This window comes from Bombus vosnesenskii, unplaced genomic scaffold (genome assembly GCF_011952255.1).
Source record: "Bombus vosnesenskii isolate JDL3184/JDL3185 unplaced genomic scaffold, Bvos_JDL3184-5_v1.1 scf7180000013273, whole genome shotgun sequence".
In the NCBI taxonomy this organism is placed as follows: Eukaryota; Metazoa; Arthropoda; class Insecta; order Hymenoptera; family Apidae; genus Bombus; species Bombus vosnesenskii.
The window spans coordinates 3573507-3597428 of record NW_022882931.1 but is presented as its reverse complement, the minus strand read 5'-3'; the positions used below and the strand labels follow the sequence as shown (position 1 = coordinate 3597428).

General features: G+C 40.8%; 1 protein-coding gene across 12 annotated transcripts in view; it reads right to left on the bottom strand.

Moving 5' to 3' along the window:
- The window catches only part of LOC117231636 (voltage-dependent L-type calcium channel subunit beta-2), a 93530-nt gene that overhangs the window by 38764 nt on the left and 30844 nt on the right, over positions 1 to 23922 (bottom strand). For 9 of the 12 annotated variants that reach the window (XR_004493007.1, XR_004493006.1, XM_033490243.1 and 6 more), the window contains exon 3: positions 21766 to 21855. The exons of the other annotated variants lie outside the window; for them this stretch is intronic. Coding sequence is in view for 7 of the 9 variants with exons in the window: in XM_033490243.1 (XP_033346134.1) it covers positions 21766 to 21855 (90 nt within the window). In the remaining 2 variants the exon portion in view is untranslated. The remainder of the gene's footprint in view (positions 1 to 21765; positions 21856 to 23922) is intronic. 12 annotated transcript variants of the gene reach the window in all.

The following is a 23922-nucleotide window of genomic DNA, read 5'->3' as shown; positions in this document are numbered from 1 at the left end:
GAACTAGAGTAGAAATTGAGCAAAGATTTCTTCATCAGCCAAATGTTACAACGAGAGTACTCTGTTTTAGATATTGTAGATATTTCTGCATGTTATAAATATTCTATGTATTTTTCTAAATTTCCAATAAATTCATGATACAACTATGAAATTAGCAGAAGCTTCTAGAACAATAATTTACCAACTAATATTATTAATAAATTGACAAGTTACGGCTTCTAAATAGATATGGCGGATCGGTATCAATAGGACGTCGACAGGTCGAGGCATCAACGCGGCGCAACACCTCCCGGGCGATCCGCGGGTACCAACCGCCAACACCAGAGGGCTACGACGACGAGTCTGTTTATTTCGCTAGCGGTCGAATATACGGGCGAATGATACAAATACCGCACCTAGCGAGACTCCCTCTACGTCTAAGGCAGGGATTACCGAACATAGCCTTACCGACGAGTCCACCGGTAGTCCCGGGACGAAACGCAAAACTCTTTTTGTCCGTCACATAGTTATCAACTTGCTTCTATAAATTTACAGTTTTGCATCGAATAGGATAATCAGGCAAATTGTAACTAGTAGAATTTCATTATAAAATTTAATGTAATTTGTAACTTTTGTTGTTGTAATATCATGAATTTTGTGACGTATCAGTTGCATAAAAAAATGTGCTAATATTATTTATGAATGGGAGTGTACATAGAATCGATATTATTGTAAAATAGGCGAAACACTATTTTCTATGGGAAACATACTTAATAGGCGAGAACGATTTATTAAAACATCGTCGCGTTGGAACAATACAAATTGCGAGAATTATCACCAATTATTCCAGACCTGATAATTCTACGGTCGAATAATTATACGGGCTCGCTGAACGCTGCTCATTATCCCTGTCATCTTCAGGCGAGTCTGTACAATGAATATGACCCACTATAATAATTATACGCGTCTCGCGAGGATCCTAATTTTGTGGGTCACTGGCGATCTTTCTCTCTCTCTCTCTCTTTCTCCCTCTCCCCCTCTCTTTTAAGTTGTTCGTTGTTCCGTGTTCGTGGTGTCAGCGTGGCGGTGAATAGCGTAACGCTGGATCAAGAAAGGTGGGAGACAGCCCGATAATTACGCTGGTCGTTGCTCTAGGCGCACGACATGCTTCGCTATTAAGCAACCAACTATATATAGTACCACTCATAATTATTCGAACGATTTATATTTTACTTCACGTTTATCACGGATATAAAATAAATATTCAAATGCAATATAAAAGCTAAATAAGGGTTCCTTTCCAATATTAACACATACGATTCTTTAGTGGAATAATGGATATTGTTTTTGATCAATTATCGATTATATCGATCCTCTATTTCGTCTCTAGACTTCGTTTAAATTATTCAAATACTCCATTGGTTGTTGATACTGTTTTGAATAATAGATCGCAGATTTTTATGCAAATATTTTTATGAGAAAAACCGAAGAAGTACAAAGATCTATTTTCCTCTTTAAATATCGTAACGAGTATTTTATTTCAGGTGTTTTGTACATTTTTGCGTATCGCGTACATTCTATTCATCTTTGTAAATTTAAATTTCTCTAATTATGAACGATAATGTATTTACATACATGATGTTACAAGTTGGCCAAAGTCGGAATAATCAGAAATAGCAAAGCATATCGGCTATGTAAAATTCTAAAAATACCGTAAGTCGATCGAAAGATTTTCTGTGCCTAACAATCTGGCCCCAGCTCGTTATTCACTTTCATCGCCGACATAGATTCCTTGTAGTTACCTACTTTCGTCCGTGATTTCGTTCAAAGAAATCGTTCCGGTGTTTTATGCAAATTCTGAGATCGGTAAGATCCTTTCTGTTCCTAGTATTCTACAAGAATTACACGCGGTGCCGGTTCGTTAAACGAAGGGCTGGTAGTTCGTGAAATCGGCCAGTAGATTCCTGAGACGCCTGGAAACTCTTTTATTGCGCCGACTTTGTACGAAATTTCGTCGTTTCGTAGAATTTTACGATCCACCACCGCCGCAAAACGAGGATGAGAGTCTCGATCTGTACACCCATCTACTCGGACGAATTACATAAAAATCCCCTTCGACCGACTGCTGGCCAGAGTTTTTATCGCAATTTCATAAAAGCGTATCCCCGAAAAATTTTATTATACCGTTTATTTTTCTGGGTAGGAAACACGACCAATGCGCGCAGGCAGTTAAGAAACGGTCTTAGGATAATCCTGTCGTACGTTTTACAGCTCGCACTTACACGATCCTGTTGCACACCCACCGTCGATTATACGCCAGTGTGTAAGTGCGTGTATGCCTCTATACCGTCCAGCTTTCTCTTTTTATAGCCTTCTAAGCATCGTGCCCGCCTCCGAAGCCTCAACACTAACCAACAAACCGTATACGATCGTTGCATGGACACACGTTGCATACGTGGGTGTAACGTGACCACCGTTCAATCTAAGTGTACGTCGGTGTGCCGGAGGAACCACGGAGGCGGATGGAGATTCATCGAGGTACCATTTTTGTACGAAGCGAGAACCTTCGTGTTGTATCGGAGGAAACTCGAAAACTCAATCTTTTTTCTTTTCCCACCGTCTACATGGATTATTCACCCGGGTATAATAATGGTTGTGTGGATATTCAATTTTTAAGCAAGATTAATTACGGTGTACGATGGAGGAAGACACGTAGGATGGTATTCATATAGCGGAGTTGGAGATACGGCTAAACCTTTAATACTCTGTGGAACTGGATTCGACACTTTCTTTCTTTTTATTGTTTTTAATTTGTTAGATGTGAAATATTCCTTTGAATCTTATTGAAATCTGTTAACGTAGATATCGTTAATATTGGCTGATATAAAATAATATAAATCATTGTTAATAGCATAAATTATTGAAGATTGGGAAGCGTGAAAATATTAAGTCTATTTGGAAATTTCGTCATCAGATTTTAAATATAGCACATGTACAACTTTACTTGAAGATTTTCATAAATCACAGACAGATAAAATATGGTGTATATTTTATTACGTATAAGACAAACTGGCAGAATATTTTAGTTACAAGAATGAAAGATTCAACAACGATGAAGCAAACAAATTGTCAAAACAGATGAAACGTCAGGAAGGCTGCTTAATTGACATTTCTGTCAATTGACTTTTTTCCTTATAAAAAAGGAAGAGGAATAAAACTTATCGATCCGCTTAATATATTCAAATCGCGGGTAATTTTTAAAATTACCCAGCTAAGCAACGAAATAAAATGCTATTTCAACCGTAAACAACTAATATTATAATAAATTAAGAAATATCATTTCAACAATTCGTCATGAGATTCGTGGACGAGCGAGTGTCCACGAACTTGGAGAACCACGTTGGTCGCCAGTTGCTGTGTGTTTATTGCAATAGGCCGACGCGGTCGGAACTTTTTATGACCGTTTAATGTCCAAGGTAACACGAGGAGTTATTCGGTTCGCGGCGCTCCTCCCTTTCTCCCGGGGAGGAACACGAGGACGACGAACGGACGAACGTGTGGAACACGGTGATCTTTCTCTCCGTCGCGCCGCGGTCCAGAGACGCCCCTCGCATTTAGGCTCCTCTAATCACTGCCGGACTCCGAGGAATATCGCGTCGAGATTGCAGTTTCTCATGCAAATGGAGCGACAGATAAGCGAAGCAAGTGGCCGAAAGTGCTGGTACAGACATTAACGAGGCAATATTTTTCCGCGGTGCCTTGCGAATTCTCTCGTGATCTCCCGATCGCTTCTTCACGGCCGTGCAACACTTATTTTCTGCATTTAAACCGATTTATCGTCGCCATTATATTCGAGACACGATTTATCGGTAAACGTTCGATCTTATGGATTTGCTCTTTCAATTTCTCGAATTTAAATTAAACGTTGATTGTTTCTGCTTTTCGTTTTAACGTTCTTCAGAGAAATTTTCTACGTTTAATCTTGTTGATAATGTAGTTGATACACGCGATCGATCCACTTAATGGTCAGGATGACATGGATAAAGTAACGATTACTGTTCGTTCAAGTGACCACAGGATGGGATCGAGCAGGATTAATTAATTGAACGTGTGACCTTCCATAAATTGAACAGAAAGACTGAAATCACTATAGACGGAAATTCAAACGTGGTCGCTAGCGAGAAAACGCTCGATACCTCTCGAATAACTGGAATCAGCCCTGCACTCGTTACTATAACACGATTGGCACGAGTACTCAGACACGCGCGTGCCGCACAAATTACTCCGCTCGTTCGCTGTTTACAGTCATTGGCACGTAAATGCGGCGCACGCAGACGCGTTTGCACGCGCCTGCACGATCATCGCGTAGCTTGCCGGCGAGAAAGAAAATCACTAAATAAGATCATCGTCGAACACTGCGATTACGCAATCTTGCTCCGTATAATCTTAATATTCGTAAAACGTACGATGTTATAATTTCATTAACTTTTTCTTAATTCTCTCTCCTCTTGAGAATTTGTATTTTTTTCCAATTTTACTGATTAAAGTTTGAATCTCTTGCTCCGTGGAGCATTAATATTCGTAGAATCTACAAAGTTAGAAGTTTATTAATTCTCCTTTTCCTCCTTTGAGAATTGTTATTTCTTTTCGATTTTATGGTTCAAAGTTTGAATCCCTTGCTTCGTAAAATTTCAATAGTCGTAAAGATCATGAAATTGTAATCTCATTAACTTATTCCTAGTATTTCCATCTCTTTCCAAAGCTTCTCCTTCTACTTCTTTCAACTTCACGAATGAAGTTTAAATATTTTGCTCTGTGTAATTTTAATATTCGTAGGAATATTCGTGAAGTGATGCCGGTTATAATTTTATTAACGTTTCCTGCCACCTTGAGATTTTTTATATATTTAAGTTTTATGGATTAAAGCTGAAACCTCCTTTGAATAGAAGGAAAGACATCGAGGACTGTGACAACGCTCGATGTAATTGATTCCACCGAGCTGTTTACGACTAACCAGTTTAATGTCTCAAGTATGGCCTTGTTGACTATTCCGTACACACCAATTCATAGTGTTTTATGAGTCATTTCGTTTCGTTCTATACGTAAGAATCGTACATGCGAGGGTTTGTGTTACGTCGTAAATATTTCAGTAAAAAATTCTTTCGATACTGAATATTTTTGTATTTTGAATATATTTTAATGGAAAAGTCGATCGATAAAGGAATACCATATAGGCACAGGATGTTTCATGGTGTCGAGAAATTTATAGAGACGGAACCGAACACGATGAAAGAAACTGAATTAACAGCAGAGTACTCGATTCAGTAAATTAATTGCTCTCACAGAAACCTTGCCCTCAGCTTAATTAGGTCCATGTTTTTTAATACACATAGCGGACATGATTAACAAAACAAGATTCGTCCACATCTTCTATTTCGTTTGATTGTAGAAACCCGTTGCAAGCCAATCTCGTATTTCCCAGTGATCATACTTTGATCGTATTTCTTTCTCATTGTTTGTCAGCCAACATGATCCTTTATTAAAAAAAAAAAAAAAAAAAGAAAAGCGGAAGTCGTTAAATCGTCAAAAGCGTGTTTTTCTCTTTTGAGAGATAAAAAGTATCGGCGTGACGCAGTATAACGTAAAAATCAAATTTCGTCGGATCCAAACGAGGAAGCGAATTACACACGTACGAGGAGTAAAGGCAAGCGAGATGTTGAAAAAAAAGAGAAGAACAAAGCGATAAATCAAGCAGTCGTTCATTAATGTGCAAATGTGATGGTCGTCAAAAAAAGATGTGGCCGGAGAACGAAGTGCGCGAACGAGCCCTTCGACTTTTCCTTTCCGATTCTTAGAAGCGGCAATTAAGATCGGAGCAATTCCATCGACGACAAGCTGCGCGCAACCGCGTATTTTTCTTTTGCGCTATTAACGAGCTTCTTGCAAGAATAATAATTTAATCGGTCGCCGACGAGAGTGTCTGTCTTTTTGCAAACAAACACACAGGTACATGCGTAAAAGAACGGAATCGCGCGGCCAACACAAACGTAACACAACCGACAACGTGTTTGTCCAGTTATCATTATGCGCAACCTAATTACCGGCCAATGGTTTCATGGAACGCCGACCGAAATCCAATTGACGAGATGTCCACGCGATTGCCGATTCACCGACGAATTAAACGCCCGCTGCTGTCGTTCCTCTGGAACATTTACATATTTAATGCCAAGGACTTGTCGTGAGTTATACCCGAAATGTGGGCGTTACCCGCGGCCACGCTTATTTTCTTTGAAAAGTAATCGCTTTTGATGGAGAGCTGCGTCGACGTGGAAATTATCGAATCTCGTTATCGTAGAACGCGCGCTCCACTCACCTCCTCTCTTTTTCTCTGTATGTACTCGCCAACTCCTAGTAACTCGCATGGAATTAACTCTCGTTAATTCAAAGTTCGTTAAGTTCGGAAAATTGAAAAACCACAAAGGCGGCGGAGAAATTTTAGGCAAATCAACCCTCTGTGAACAAACTGGACCTTTCACGTTCCAGTCTAATCCTTCCGATGTTTCAAAAAATCTGGAAAAATTCTAGTACACTTTGTTAATATCGCTGCGGTATTGTACAAACGTACGAAACCTTCTTTAATAAGAATAAATATTTAGAGGAAGAAATTGAAGAGGGTGGAATCTTGCTGGAGTTGTCAGCGACTTTGATCAGAACTTAATTCTTCTACTAAATAGTCTGAAAAGTTTCCAGAATATTTAGCGATGTCTGTTTAGCAATATTAGCGTGTTAAGCGAGACCTTTTTACAACAAAAGTTTGAAACATTTTCCAACGAAGATAAAGATTCGAAGAGGTTATGGAAGCTAATAAATAAATTAATCAATCGCTTAATTTGCTTACAAGATTCTATAGATACTTGAAATAACATCCAGAATAATATAGAAGTCTGTTCGTTTTAACGACGACGTTTATATGTCTTGATTTGCGTACATCGTTTCAAATAAGCGTATACGCGATGGCATTAGCAATGACTCCAGCAAAGTCATCCTACTATCAAGAATGACGACGCGTTTTATCAATCCTATTTACAAAATTGACGAACACTTCCACTCTATCGCACGTCAACGGAGGTAGTTTTCATCGATTCGGAAATCGCTTCATTCGTCCACCTACGATCAACATAATAATCGTAATTCTGTTCCATCAACGAAATCGTCGACCATTTGCTAATAAAATATCTCCACCTTCGAAATTTTTCTTACTACGTATTACCGTATATTGCCAATCGTAAAATCGAGGGAACAAGTATGTACATATATTCCGAAAAATTCGTCGCATATCGATAAAGTTATTTCTCGATTACGAAGCTACGAGTTTCTCTTGAAATTCCTCGATATCTACTTATACAGGTTTTCATTTTCGTTGCTCATGAAACATTCACTAAGCTACGTTTTCGAAAATATATTAAGTTGTTAGAGAAGTTCATGGTATTTCTAACATATTCGATCATACTTTGAATATGGCTACCTGATGAATATTCTAAGCTTTACGAAATATGTACTTTTAGCAAGTGTGTAATTTTATATATATTTCCATACATGTTTACTAATGGATCTGTTTAATATTACCAATACAATTATGTCTCGTAATATTGCTAATGAAATTTCGAAATGTTTCCTATAATATACATAATTAGAGCGAGATTATTTATGCAAATTCATACTTTTATGAATATAATTTGAAGAATGGAACCTAGATAAAAATTTACCTTAACTTTACCTACTAAATATCATTACGAATACGTTCACATATTTTTCCAATTTTATGTGTAATTATATTATGTGCAATTCGTGCGTTTATGAACCTGCAAATTTAGAAAAACTGCATAAAAGTGTACACAATATACTGATAATAATATTTTATTACAATCTAATCTAATAATTCTAATATATTTATAAAAGGTGTCTGCAAGTGTTTGAATGTTTTCATGAATCTGTATAGTTGACTCGTGCAAGTGGCTGCAGGTAATTCTATAAAAATGCAATATCTCCAAATTTTTCCTCAATTTCTTAATGAAGAAGGATGCATCCTTTCTACGTGGAAATATCGCTAGTACAGATAGTTTTGCACCGATTAAACTTACGATTTACAGTCCCTATGTGCGACTCTGCCAGTCGGGACGATAATAAACCTATAGCCGCGATAAAGATAAACAGCTATCTCGTGACAGAAGCGTAAACTTGTACGAGGCAAATATATCAGGTAACGATATGCTTTTTAAGGTGGCCATTATTTTCCAACTAGTTAACAACTTTCTGCTGAAAGCGGGGGTATCGATTATCGCGCGCCATAAATATCGTAACGATTTCACAGAGCCCTAGATGCCCGCATATCGCGAACGATCGGGTTCTCCGCAAAACGAAACAGGTCCTGGGCTTTGACGTTGGCGCGTATCCAAACCACCACATAGCCACACCATAAGAGCACGTGGGTGTTTTAAAGGCACCTCTGCGCGTTCCACGCGCGCGCGAACGCGAATCGACTTTCACGAAACGAATCGGCCGCGAGTCACGTTGACAGTGTGTAAGTAAACGCCCGGCACACCGTACATGGAAACCCGTTTGCACGTTGTTTCCTGCTTGCACGGTTCACCGTGTCGCCCTTAAATAACGCAATTAAAACGTTCCTTCACGCGGCAGAATCGCGGAGGAATCACTTACGTCCGGCTTTATCTTCGACGGATGAAAAAGTCCACGGGTAAGACTGGTTCCATTACCGAGGCCCTGGACAGCCACGAAATTAACTTTAACGCGCGAGAAACCTCGCCAATGAGGGATCAGCGGTCGCCATCGGGTTCCGTGGTGTTACAGGGGCCCGTAAGACGTGGTAATTAACTGGAAATATTCGTTCGTACGGGAACAACGTTTCTGTATGCTGATTGTTTAGTAGAATATTATGAGAAATGTTGTATTCTTACTGTTTGGTGATCGTTGAATGTATGTAATTTCGTATGAGAATTGCTAGCATACGAGTGTACTATTACATAAGAAATTTTTGGACCTGGCAAAATAACGGATCTAAAAAAGATAAGTGCTTGTATAATTATCAAAAACTTGTATAATTATCGTCTCTTATTGAGACAGAACACATGAACGTATATATGTACCACTTTGTATTTATTATACTAGCTTAATTCTAATCATCAACGTAAAAATCTAACACAAATTATTGCACATCATCTATAATCCAACATCTAGTTCAGAGCTAACCACCACCGTTTTCAATATTTTATTCATTCTATTATTAGTTTTACTTTATTTTTTTCTATATTTCTATAAAACACGTGACATTTAAACCTAAAAGACCATACGCGTTATTCGCGTTAAATTTTAATGAGCGACGTAATTATATTCGGTCGGTGTTACCGCAACAGTTTCGGGACTTTAGTGAAAGCCGAGAACAACTTGAACAATCTTTTCACAGACGTCACGCGTTGCCACGAACACAGGCCGGTAATTCGCTCCCCGTTTATAGAACCATTCGTACTTACGTCTACCGTCAAGTATTTTTCATAATTCAATGCTCGATAACATACTGACATTTATGCCAATCGAAAGTTCTCTTCTTTATCGCGTAAAATCTATACATAGATAACGCCCTCGATGTCCTTGCTAATTTACATCCTTCGTTAAACTACCAAGAAAAAAGAAACGCGTGCCAATTATTCGTTAAATACAAGAAAGGCAATAAATCGAATAGCGTCTCTCCGAGTAACACGTACTAAGGTTTTAACGAGCGACAAAAGTCATCCGCGTAGAGGGCGCTGCTAATCGTTTTTACCGTGTACCAAGGAGTTTCATAAAACAGGCGCTTCCTTTAAGCTAGTGTTTTATTATTGGCTCAAGGTATTTAGACGTCAACGTGAGAAAGAAGAAAGATCAACAGCGGTAGGTGTGTACGTGCGTGTACTGTAGAAACACGCTGTGGTGAGCGTGAAGTCGGTATAATAAATTCACCGAAAGGTTCACTAAAGTAGCGCGGGTGCGGTGAATCCGTAGAACGGAGTCGCTGGCGAGTTTTAATGGTCACAGCGCGAGAGAAAGCGAGTCAGAATTATCGTGGCCGGTAGCGCGTGGTATTTCGCCTCATTGGAATTGGCTCGTGTGGTTTATCCTTTCCTAGGCGGTGGAAGGCGGCTTGTAAAGAGCCGCGTCGACCTCTCGCGACGGAATTGTAAGAACTCGCGCTCGCTTCTTGCTCGTTTGCGGAGATACGATTTATGGTGCGACAAACCGTGGCTGCGCTAGCCGTCCGAATGACAAAATATATCGCGTGGATCGCGTAACGATGATAATTACACGGAAACTCGATGTTTCATGCAACACGCGTGAACGACGTCGCAACCGGTGCACGCGCCGACATTTTTCCATGATTTATTTCACTTTTTCTGATATCTAATCCTTCTAACGAAGCACTTGGTTCGTTGAATGGCGTGACAAACTTTCTAACCGGAGCAGACACGATTCGGTAAGATCGCTTGGTAGATCGGAAACCGCGATGGCGTTCGTCGATGAACAAGGAGTAACGAAGAAAAGGTACATCGTTTAAAGAGTCGAGTCATCTCCGGAGAGTTGACCTTGATCTTGAGAGACAAGGAGAGAAGAGGAGAGGCTATAAGAAAGAGGGAACGGTAAGGTGCACCACGAGGGCCAGAAATAAAGGCGGCAGTTAAGGCGCGTTTCATCGCCTTCTTATTTTTGGCATTCGCGCGAATTCAAGGGGGACGTGCTAAAAATTCAATCCCACTGCTAAGAGTAACTCGTGTGTCACGAGGCTGACGTGAATGCATTCGACAATGGCACTTGAAACTTTACCATCGCTCCTTAGGCCTGGCGTGTTGTTCGTGCCGAAGAAATTATTTCCAATCATCCTGCTACCGTTCGAAATTTCTACGCTATGGTAATGGGAACAGTTGAAGAAAAAGTAGTCCAATTCTTGCATATTATGCACGAAATCTCTAACAGAATTTGTCAACGTATGATTCATCGCGTTCTAATTCAATTCATCAACTGAGAACTACGGCTTGCTTTTGTGAAACACTATCAATTTCAAACCGAGCAACAGCGATTCTACACCATCAAGAATATTAAAAAGAAACTTCCAAATGTTCCTCATAAAGTATATCAACAGATCATTCACTGTAAGAACCTTAATTTTATTCCACGACCCAAATACGGTGTTTTTGTCGAACATTACGACTTTTGAATCAAACACTGCCACTTCTAAATGATTCCAAAAATAATCGTACAATCAACAGACGATCCACTACTGTACATTAATTCCATTTCATGACTCATGAGTAACCACGACGTGTCACCAATCACCATCAATTTCAAATGCAACAGTATCGATTCCAAGCTATTAAGATACCATAATTCGACGATCCCTAATGAGACCTCCAGGAATAGTCGAAACAAAAATTGGAGAAAATTCGTCGGGGTCTCGAGCCCGGCCTAAAGATTGGCGTAGTCGTAGAGCAAGACAGGGGGAGATGGCCGTGGGCTTTTTTCATGGTGTTGCGAGGGCCGAAACGGCGGGGCGACGGTGCTGGCTGTTTTCGGCTGTGCGCTCCGCGCACCGGCCTTAAAGCCTTACCAAGCAGACGTAGCGTTTTCGTTCTCTCCTCTCTCGCGGTGCTTGCCGCGGTATAATGGCAACGTGTTTTCGTCTAATGTACTTTTTGTGATGTCCTTGATGGAGGAGTCTGCGAATGCAGAACTACAGGGCCAGGCCCGGTGGGGCCTGCCATAGTGCGGCAAGACGGGAGTATCCTCTTCGGATCGAAGCGAGAGAGAGGGAAAAAGAGCCGAACGAAAAAGAGAGATAGAGAAGCGGAGAAGGTGGACAGGAGGGCCCGGCAGCACCTCAACCCACCTCAACTTCGGGCCTAGTCAAGGTCAGTGCGGCAGGCCCCACCCTCCTTGTCCCCCTCCTTTTTCGGGCTTCTTCCTTCTTCTCGCTTCTTCCTCCTTTTCTTTCGTCGTCTTCTTCTTCTTTTCCCCTGGTTCTGCCCCCCTCCCCTATTCAGCTGAACGTGGCCCCGTACCGCATTATCGCGTCATACCATGTTGGGACCCACGCCCTCCTCCGGGTTTTGCTTCGCGTTTTTTCCCTCCCCTCCGACTCTTCGCCAACCAGGGAACCCGCGAAATCCCAATTAGTGGAGATACCCGGTCGATACCAGTCGGCCACCGTATTGAATCGCGGCGAATCTCACGGAGCTGGACGAGTTATCGTCGGATAACTCACTACGATATCCTCTCGACGATCATAATTCGTCGGTACAGATCAGCGATTACCAAGTGTGCTACAACACACACTGAAGTGCAAGAACTTTCGAAACATGCAATACCTAACTATCTCCTAGTTTCTGACTCCTTTTCTCTTAGATCATCGAATAAAGAAATGATAGCAGCCAACACGACAATAGCCCTATAGTGTGAATGCCTTCTCTCGAACCGAATGTAATAACACATTGTTTTGTTCACCGCAGAATTTTAGTAATTAGTTTACGCGTGCCATGAGATGAAAAAGGTTGAAATTCACTGGTCTATACACTGGACAGAATGACGAGGAAAGAGACGACGACGGTTTATAGGTATGGAAGTGGATAAGGATGGGTACGTTCGTATTTCGAATGATGGATTTTGAAGAATGAAGCAATTTGGTCCGAGGGTGGGACTTGCTGGTCGGCTAATGATCGGATATCAGAATGATCCATATCGATAAAAGGAAGAAAGAATTAGGAGTCATCCCTCTAATGATCTGTTTAATCATAAGGCAAGCCCCAGAGCTCAGGGACGACGGTGAACCGGTCATGCTCACACTTTTGCATGATGCACGTACACTAGAAGCGTGTTAGGTTTCAAAGAAATGAAAGAAACAGAAGCGGTCGACGTTGATGAATGAAGCTGATGAATCAGACATCCTTCGTGGAGTATCCCCGAAAGACCTTTCTTTACGATCGCGGGTGTCATGATAAATAGATCGTTTTTTTATTCCGCCCTGTGATACCCGACGCAGCTATGTTCCCGTGCACGATTCGAACCTTCGAATTCACTGCACTTTTAAAAGCAGCACAAATGAGAAACTTCTTACCAGTTGGAATTGTAAAGAAAAGGGCGTCTTCTGATGTGATCTTTATACACTTAATCTCTCATCATTTGACGTAGACTTGACACAAGACATTTCGCAATAAAAATAACTCTGTTATTTATTAGGAAGAAAGGTAATACGATAAATCACCGACACCATGTATCTCCAACTTTTAATTAAGAATTCTGTACCTGTTGAAGCGGACAAAAATTGTTTACCAAGTATCCTCAAAAATATTAAGAGATGTCATCAAGGACCTTCTTCTAATTACATTACATTTGCGTCACAGATGAACTGTCGCATTATTTATTATAAAAAAGAGGAGAAATGCAACGAATCAGCGGTACAATTTTCCTTCCCCAGCCTATTTTTATCAAAAATTCCCCACCAGCTGGGATAAAAAACAATTGTCTCTCAAGCGTCCTCTCAAAATCTCAAGAGACATCAAGGACCACCGTCCAAAATCTGCGATGGCCATTCTCCCGGTTACGTTGCATTTGCACCGCGGATACAACTCGGAATGTCTGGCGATAATGATCTACGACGAGGTGGGGATAGCGTTTTCGAGGGAATCGGCTATGAAGAGGACGAGAGTAGAAAAAAGGCAGCGAGTGAGAGAAAGAGAGAGATAGAGAGAGAGACCAAAAAGGAGCCAGTAATCCGAGGCTCGGAGGTGAGTGAGCGAAGGCATGCTAGTACCAAATGAGATTGGATCCTGACCGTGTAGGACGACTTTTGGGCCCTGCTAGCCTGCCAAGAGTCCTTTAGATTCGGCGAACTGACTCCTCTCCCCTCCTCTATACCAATGTGCCGCCATTCGTCGGGTGTCGAAGTTGCATTACCATCGACGCCATTCCGTTCGTATTCGTGTCTCCGACTGTATAGTTTAGACCTATAGCCGAAAAATTCTATAGCCGGCGGACGATTTACATTTATTCGCTACAGAACGATTTTTATGTTTCGGGTTCGGGAACACGTGTAGAAAACACGGGCTACCGTTATGACAGGCGGTCGTAAAAATTTCGACGATTTAAATCGACGATTTATACGACTCTAAACCAGCCGCGTAATCAGCGTTCGATTCGTTTAATTGCTTCGGGCCTCCTTCGACCCTACTCTCACAGAATTCGAACCGCGAGGGGGACCACGACGATTTTCTAGCCCCCTACTCTTCGTCGTACGTTGCCTCGATCGTTCCACTCGGATTCGAGTCGACTTTTCGACTTTCTAGCGATCATTGTGTAGAGGTTACGGACTCGCGTACACCAGTACACGTTTATGAGTCACACAAAGAAACGTTCCCCACTTTACCATATGGTTTACAGCGTTGGTGCTGAACTTGCACCGCCACCACCGGCGTCGGGTTACCCACCCCACCCGCCTCAAAAAGTCCGGTCGTAATGCGCCAAATGCATTCTTTGTCCGGCTACGAGTGTAAACGTGGTCTGTTAACCATGTATTTCTAGTGGATAGAATATACACTGCATTTTGAGTATTTCTTGTTTCACGATAACGATCTTTAGATCTAAAGAAGAAGTTATACAATACAATTCCGTTTATATGTCTGTCTTTATCTATTATTTATTATCTGTCGAGCGTTTGAAATTTGTTAATGTTAAAAATTGTAAGCATTTAATGTAAATATATGCCATTAGGATGAGGTCTTACCTCAATAATCGTTTTCATTCATACTGGGTAATACCAGAGTAATCAATATGACCAGTTTATAATTTTATGGAATCTTTATAGACATTGCAACTGTGCATAATTTTTAGTCAATTGTAATTATACAATAAAAAATACAAGTTTTCGTTCGTATAATGGAAGCTCGCATTCTAACGAGTAGATTTAACCATCATGACCACCATGAACCATGAACCATCGCTTAATCGTTTGAATTTCGCTCGAATAAATGAAGTTGATACAAACAGAGTTCTATTATACTTCTAAATTCGTACGTTATATATTGTTCCACGAAATCATTGCCTTAGAAATATTTACATATAAGAAATCCTAACAAAAGACACAAGGCGCAGCTGCACGAAATTCTAAATTCCTTGGCGATAAAGGAATCGATTCGCCAATCAAGATTAGTTCGAATGAAGAAGTATTGGGATGGGGACACGGTCTATTTTTCAGTATTAATCTAATTACTCGTAATTCCCTTTTTCCGGGTAGAGAGCGTGCGTGAGTTGGCATTAATTGGCCCGGGCGACGAGCATCTGCGCGTTATGGCGTGCGTGATACAAGCGCGGACCAGCTTGGTGCAGCTGCAGGTATACCGAAAAGAGAGCCAGTGCAACGGTTTCAATTGTCGGCAATATGGCTGCCGCCTCAGCTAGGCCTCATAGTCGTTATCCTTGAGAGGCCCGTGCAGCGTTTCGTTTTGTTTTAGAACGCGGGATGCGCGCGCGGGTGCGACTGTGAAAAGAAGAAAGAACGAACGAACGTACGGCGAGAAGGAGCAAGGAAACGATACAAGTGGAAGAAAGAGATAGTGAGGATTAGAGGAAGGCAGAAGGAGAGGAACCACGCCACAATGAGGGACCGAATGTTGCAAAACCGCCTATATCCGTGACTATACCCACACCGGCGGCTTGTACAAGAAATGATAATTACCAGCCTCCTCTCCCATCTTCCCCCATTTCTTCAACGTCCACTCTTCGTCCGTATCGTTTCCTTTCTTCACCGACAATTACTTCGTTTATTTCTTCGTCCCTCGCGAACCGTACAACTTCGATTCTGCGGCTAGATTGCGCAGTTTGGAATTATGGAGCGAGGTGTTCTTACTGTCTTTACCGCCGCGTTTATTAGCGTGCAAATGACCGGTATTTCAACGATCGTTGGTTTACGAAAGCGAGAGAACTGGGGGTTGCAAGTTGGCGTGATTGAATATAGTTTGATGTAGAAATAATTGTTTTAAATGGCGGGTTCTTGTATCGCGTTTATGCGTTTATGGGAAATTTAAATGGTCAAAAGTACACGTAATAGACATAGAAGATACGAAATGGCTGAAATAAAGTGCTCGTTATAACGTCCAAAGCTTTGATACTTGTTTATGGATTATACAACGCTCGTCCACTTATCAAATTCGTTTCGTGTTTTAACAACTTGAAATAGAAATATTGAGGCATTTGGGGTATTATTTCATTTATATTAATAGGCCGTGAATTTCTCATTCTTAATCGCTAATCGTTAGAGTACATTCAATTTGTCTCACAGTCATCAGAGTTACGGTTTTAAACGATGAAACATCTAGGTCAATTATTAACCCGTATTGATAATTGATTGTAATGAAAATAATCGTTTTAAAACATGATTATAGTTTCATCTTGATTCTGAGTCGCGATAAAGCTTCATCGTAAATAAAAAGCAAATGTACGTCTCACATTTCATACTGCGTATTATATTTTCTAATTCTTTTACATTCTGTGCCCCTACATATCATACACACAGTCCATATATAGTATTAGTCAAGTGCACGTGTACTTAAGGAATATTCAAACTCGATTTTCTCGAAAACGGAGCTGCATGTGAAAATAATTCGTTCTATATTTCTGACCTACTTTTACATAAGGAATTATCTCCTTTCTGATTGTACCACGATTTGGGAAACACCCTGTATAACAGTATTTAGTCAGACAGTAGAAGGTTCGGTCTTTTTTATGGGAATGATTCCCATGAAAAATCACTCCAACTGCTACAATACTGCCCTCTGTGCGGCCAGTCATCCCGATTCAACGGCCAGAAGCCATATGTTCCTGGCCGAATGTGTTAAGAAATCATTGAAGGAACCGCCGTAATGAGAGACCACCCAAAGAGCGTTTCGCGGCGTTCACCGTCCGACCGGAAACTCAGATCGAAGCAGCTTCATTATGCGACTCAATGCACCGATGTTTTCGCGTAGCCACTTTTTTCCACGTCGCTCTCCGTCTCGATAATTACATTCGCGAATTATTTTTTTGCTTTCCATTTCGTTCTAACGAAGACACGCGTTGCATTACTATCGATTCGTTAGGAAGTCAATTACAAAGATCAAACTTTCCAAGAGTCACTGGGAGAATGCTTCTCTAAATTTTTGATATTTGGAAGCTTATCGCATATCAAATGCAAAGAAGATAAGAATCAATAGTTTCTCTTGTTTCTTATACAAACACTATGTTTCCGTGATAAAATATTTCACAGATATTAAATATCGAAGTTTCAAAATTCACATTTTGTTTAAAATCTTGTGCCTTATACACATGTAATTGTTTCATAAAATTTCTCTAAATTTATAATTCCAAAACACGATGATCCAAAATGATTTTCCAATTTATGTCTATACTTATGTAGAATTTCGTGTGATGTGTAATATTTTCGCAAAACATTCATTTGCGATATTTAACTACGAAGAACAGGAATCATAAGTAAATTTCTCGATATTTCCACGAGGACACAAGGATAAAAAATTGTTAAACAAAGTGTAGAAAATACCTTCTTAAATTGCCCACAGGTCCTTATCAGACAAATTTCTAAATATAGAGAATTCAACAAAAGTACACAACATGATAACTAGGAACAATTACGGCAAGCCCAGCTATTTATAATACTGCTGCGGATCATTACAGCCTGTTCGGGGCTCTGTTCTACCTGGTATACGGGAAAGGCGATATTATGGCTGTCATAAAGCACTAAAACAGCCCGATAGTTGTGAAGGGCCTGCGAGGGAGGCTGAAAGTGGACATTAGCGATGGCATTGTGAATCGAACCGCATCATCCAACCGAAACTAGCTTCCAGCGCGGCACAAAGGAAACGCCGCCTTAGTTTACACCAACCAGCCTCAGTCCTTACGAAAATATAGTACACACTTGCACCTATCCCATAAACCATAAACGAAGGTAGACTGTACACAAGCTCAGGTGTATTAGAGGAAGCCGTGTTTTACGCTTCGTGGGTATTTTCGGGCCTTCCTCAGTTTGTGGCCTACTGGTTCACCAGTAGTGGAGGTGGAAGAGGGGTCGTTAGAGCGACCGACAACGCTATTGGTTACTAAGGTTGCGTTAGCGAAGCTTCCGATGGTTGGAAGGTAGCTCTGGAATTCATCAGCGGCTACATCGAAAAAACGGTGATCCAAGCAGGATTGTATCCTTAGAATTTTTAGAACGATTGGGTAACTCCTTTAAGTGCTGAAATTTTGGATGATTGCTTATACTTCCGGGGTGAATCGTTCATTTCTAAAATTGAATTTTAGAATTCAAGATTCTAAAATTGAATTTTTCTGAGATCTGCTGGATGGAAAGATCTGGTGGAAAAGTCGCCTCGATTAATTGACTTGTTATCCCTCTTCCAGGGATGTCGAGCTATCTCGAAGGATTGGAAGTTATCTCGGGGGTTCATTAGTGGCGACGTCAAAAAAACGATGATCCGAGCGTGGTTGCATCGTTAGAATCTTTATCGGGATTGGTTAAGTCCTTCGCATGAAAAATTTAGGGTATTTGGTATGTGTGGAGTAAAAATCCATTCGTTTACAAGCAAACTATAGTTTATGAATTCGTTTACGAATTCTATAAATATCTGAAAACTCAGAGATCGAACCTTTCTAGTTGTCGTCGTATTGAGCTCAGATACGAATACGTCGTTGATCAGAATTAATTTTCATCGATCGAACAATAGCCACCTGATCTTGCATATAGCAACTAACGCGTACAGTTGAATATTATTGTATTGAAAATAAGTTATTAAAGGAATTCTATGCAAATAGTGGCTGAGAGTTGACGTATGAGCGCATAAATTTCCAGCGATCTGATAGAAAAGTTGCTTTGATAAATCGACATCTCGTCCCTCGTCAAGAAATTTCAAGTTATCTTAAATCGAGAATTTAGCTTCCACTGTGAACAGAGTTGATGTGTTCCAGGTACAGCCGCGTTATTTTTAGAGATTTTAAGATTTATAACAATAGAAAGCGACTATCTAGCTATTCCGTTTTAAGGTAGGTTTAACTTTGAACGGACTTTTAAGGAGAAATCGTTAGAACGATTTTTCTACTCTGAACAATGGAAGGCTATTTGTGTCTATGGAAATATCATCTCTCTTTCAGAAGGATCGAAAATTTGACGATTGTTACACTTGCCAACGTGATGGAAGAGAATCGTCCAGGCTTTCTAGTCATTTGCGTGCTCACCCGTGGGGATGGTCAAGAGTTAGGTCAGGTTAGGGCTACCCCGACCTGTGTATCTCATTCGAGGATAAATGCTCCCTTCGAAGAGGCTGGCGAGTCTGCTCATCAAAAGAGTTTCACCTGACCCTCTTCAAGCATATTCAGAGGGTATGTGCACTTCACGTCCTCTATCATTTCGATTTTTGTCTCAGGTGAAAGGGTCAGTCCCTTTGCGGTCTGGACGATAGATACAAGACGATCGATAGACGATAGATAGATAAAATTCTTTATAATGAAATATGTAGAAGGACAGACAAAAATCACGTATCATCTATCAAGTAAAAATGTTCCGCTTTAATGAAAGAATAAAGAGGATACTTGGCGGTACTTTAATTGTTTCAATACTTTCTTAGGAATTTGTTAACTGGTTAAACACAAAACTGGTTAACTAGGCCACCCTTCTACAATAGCAAAGTTAAAAGTGAACGAAGGCAAACCAACTTCAGGTAGATCGATTACAGTTCTCGATGAACAGACACTTCAAAAACTAGAGAATTTCTAAGTAAAGAAATTATTATAACCTACAGACCGGCGATCGAATAAAAGTATGTTTCATTACGATTAGAAGACCATTAACGCAAATGGCGCGAGACTTTTCTACGGTCCTATATTATATACTGTGTATCTACGAAGAGAAAGACTAACCCAAGAAGGTTCGATAATCCAGCAAGTAGACTATGTAGACGCGCGTTTGAAATTCGATAGCCATTGGACGAGTTCCATGGAACAGGTTCTATAAGAATCTGACCGAAAGTAAGTGACTATTAACGGTAGAACGACTGTGCGTGAGACTTATCATCCCGGACTTAATAGTCGACTGGAACGTCTTCTGGGTCGACGTTCAAAGTCGATAATAAAATACCAATGAGTCAAGTCGAAGGACCTGTTTTCACGTGAGCCTGTTTTGTGATCGTTCGCGCACCGTTTCGACTCTATCGTTTTATCTCCGTCTCTCTTTCATTCTGATTCTCTAGACGTTAATCCGTGGAGCGTACGTAGGTGGGCACACGCACCACGCAGCCTATAGTACCTGTCAAAAACTGGTGCTGCAACAATGCCCGAGGTCCGGGGGCCTCTTGGCAGAAGTTAACCGCAACGCAGCAGGGCTGCAAGGGCCAGTTCGCCAGTTCAGACGGGCCTTTTGCGTATCGCGAGAGAAATAAGTCATCCAGTGGCGTGGAACACACCGTGAATTATTTAATTGAACTTTGCGAGTTTGACCTCTCCGCCTTCCGCGACTTTCAATTTTAGTAAACGATCTTAGATATTTGGTAAATATTTCACGAATCTGTGAGATATTCGACTTTTACTGTTTTATTTTTCATTGCGACAAAGAAAGGAATGATCTGAAAAAAAAATTTTTTTTTTTTGAGAATACTAGTTGTACAATGTTTATGAAGTATTTATCTTATGTTTATTCTATTTTATTTTTAATTCGTTTTTTCTCTAGATTCCTTCTTTTTTTTTTTTTTTGAGAAAGCTATAAAAAATGACATGTTCGAATTGTATTGAGTTTGGTAGAAGCGTTTGATAAGCAAGGGACAGGTGTCTACGCCAGTGGGGCAGCAGGTCAATGCTGCCGCATGGATCACGGTGAGGACAAAGAGATCCTTTCCCTTCCCTGATCCTTCCCCCCCGCTTCAACAATATTCCTCCTCTCCTCACTCTCAGGACCAACCATCATTGCACTAATGCATGTGTGGTTGAATCGTGCAGCATCGTTGCAACGACAATGTGCAGCTGCCGAATACCAACACCACAAACGTCCAACAAGAAATCATGATTTCTGCTTTTTCGAATTGCCGAAATAAAATATTCCGTTGACAAATCATCGTTGTTAACAGCGACCAAATAAGTTTCGTTCTTTTTCAATGGTATACCAAATGTGTATTTTTCTTCCCCGACAGTTCGCAGCGAAGGTTAAGCGAAACGAACGAAAGATGAAAGAACGCGTGGTACGCGTAATACCTGGCAACGTTTCTCGACAGTGGAAACGAGAGCGCGGTTAGGAATTTACACTTGAAAGGTCGGAATTAACGCTTTCTTTTTCGGGCGTTTAGGGACCTCGTTAGTACCATTGTCGCGACTCGCGCGTCCCTAGTCTCGTCGATTCTCTTCCCCGAAACGAATTAAGGCGGTGCCATTATTCCGGCGTGTTTTCTTGTGCGTGCAGCCTGTGAGTATTGTTTTGCGGTTGGTTTTGCCAGTCTGCTGACCAAGTGAGTCAACCCCTCGTGCGTCCAAGTGCAATCAGAGAAAAAAGCGAAAAGGAGAAAAACGTGCCAAGAGAAAGTTGATAAAAGCGTTCGAGTGATTCTTGTGCAGCGGAAGACCTTTTCTTTTCTCTTTTTTTCAAAAAAAGCCTCTTTCATTCGTTTAATTATCTTACGTTTAGTATTAAAGCTTCCAGAGTCGCGAATAGAATTTACTTACGACGATCGCCGATCTCGGAGGTACGCACAGATTCACTAATTGTAGTTCATCGCGACCCTCGTGCAGCGTGGCCCTTCCGTTCGACCTTTCCTGGAAAGCCCATCAAAGTCTTAATACACAGAGATCGATTTTTTCGTCGTTCGATCGGTGCGTTGGTGCTTTTAATCCTCACACAGTGACGGGATTAGATCGGAATGGTAAATTTTCAATTGCATTATGGGACTCAAGATCCACAACGCGAGATCGTGGATAAGATAACGTCATCTCTTCTTTTTCGTAAGTAATACCTTCGCAAGGGAAGTATACCACGGACGGACAGCGAAAATGTTCATCGAGCGAAAGACGACAGCCAAAGAAACTTGTTAATCGAACCGCCCTACCACCTATCCCGTCTGAGTAATCTCGGAAATAAAAGAAACTACTTAAGATCTTAAGTCCCGGCTAGCATTAAAGCATTAATCACCTTTAAATTCGCGAATCAACCTCGATCGACTCGACGGTGCAGTGGTGCATCTTTCTCTCGCCTGGATTTCTTCGTCGAACACTGTTCCACTGTTTCATCATCGAAGGTATCGGTCAGGATGTCGAACATAAAGAATCGATGGCGAAAAAAGAAAAAAAAGAAGAACAATTCTGTACAGTTGACTCTGCCTTTTTCTCCCTTTACAATTCTAAACCCATCGAAACGGAACGAACATGGAAAAAGAAAAATGAAAATACTGCTAGGCTCAAGAGAGGTATGGTACTTGCGGATTCTCTCTAACAGTTGGTACTAATGATCCAAGCTGGCGAGGTACATCAATGGTATCCGGTATCGTGTAACTCGCTAAGTGAAAATGCACGTAGATCCTGCTAAGATACAAGATCACCGGTCCGCCTTCTCTCGCCGGTCTAGTCCAGCGAAAAACAATAAAAGCAGTAACCAGCACGAACATAATCTCGCGGGACCCGCAGCCTCCTCCTATGCCTGTTACCCTACGCACACTAAAAACCTGCGGATACAACATTTATACGAATACGAGGGCAGCTCGTACGGTTTTTCGGGTGTGTGCAGCGTGCCTAATCCTAATGCGAGGACTTGGAAATGCTGCACGACGCGCATGGTCGCTCGACAAAGAAACTGTGACGACGCCAGGGATCTACCAGCCGCCATTTATTCGTCCGTTATATTTTCTTAGCCCGCAGTGCGCGATCATTTACGTCGTTTACGAGCACGACGTTTTATTGCACGATTATTCTTCTTGGAATTTTACGTGGAGTCTTTTACTTCGTATAGGAGATTCCGCTTTATTTTTGTTCAGCTGGATGACGATTGAATAATAGTTATTCGATGTTCGTGACAATTTATCGTAAATGGTATTATATTTCTTGGATTTATTTTTAAACGATAATTTTGGTAGAATTAGATTTACTTTTTATTATATTGATCGATTATTTTTGGATATATCGGCCAACAAATGATTGTTCGTTTAAGAAGTTAGAGATTCACAGATTCATAGGATCTTTTTTCAAAGACGAATAGAATATTTCACAAACTGGCTGTACGAGACTGTGAAGCGATGCAGACGCCGAAATATGTAACTCGAGAAATCTGAATAGAGGAAACTTCCTATAGGGAAATCTACTCATTTATAAATATTAAAACACACTACTACATACAACGATTATATCATTGTATTTATCGTGACGTTAAATTAATTATGTCTAAAAGAGTATTAAATTTATTAAATTTAGTAATACTTTCATATAGCTATAAAAGTTTGATATTCTGAGAATGTAATGTACATGGAACTTGATAAGAAGTCACTTTATTGAAAAGTAACGGAATATTCAAGTATTTTCCGTAGCCACAGAATACTCGTAAATACTTGGAGCGATTCGTAACGAAATTAAAAAGAAAGTTTACATTAAGAGGTAGTCTACCATATCGTTTATTTTTCCTGTTTCTCTTAAGAGAACACTGTACAATCGCTGACAGAGATTTCAAGGAACACGAGTTCCCGACGCGTAATTCGTTTCGTTACGTTGTCCATCGGAGGGCGGGCGAATTTCGCATGTCATGCTTTCCGCATCAGTGTGTTCCCGGGATCAACCAACACCGTGTAAAGGCAGACGAATTCTCCTCCCTCCATTGACTTTTCGACTTCATCGAGCACT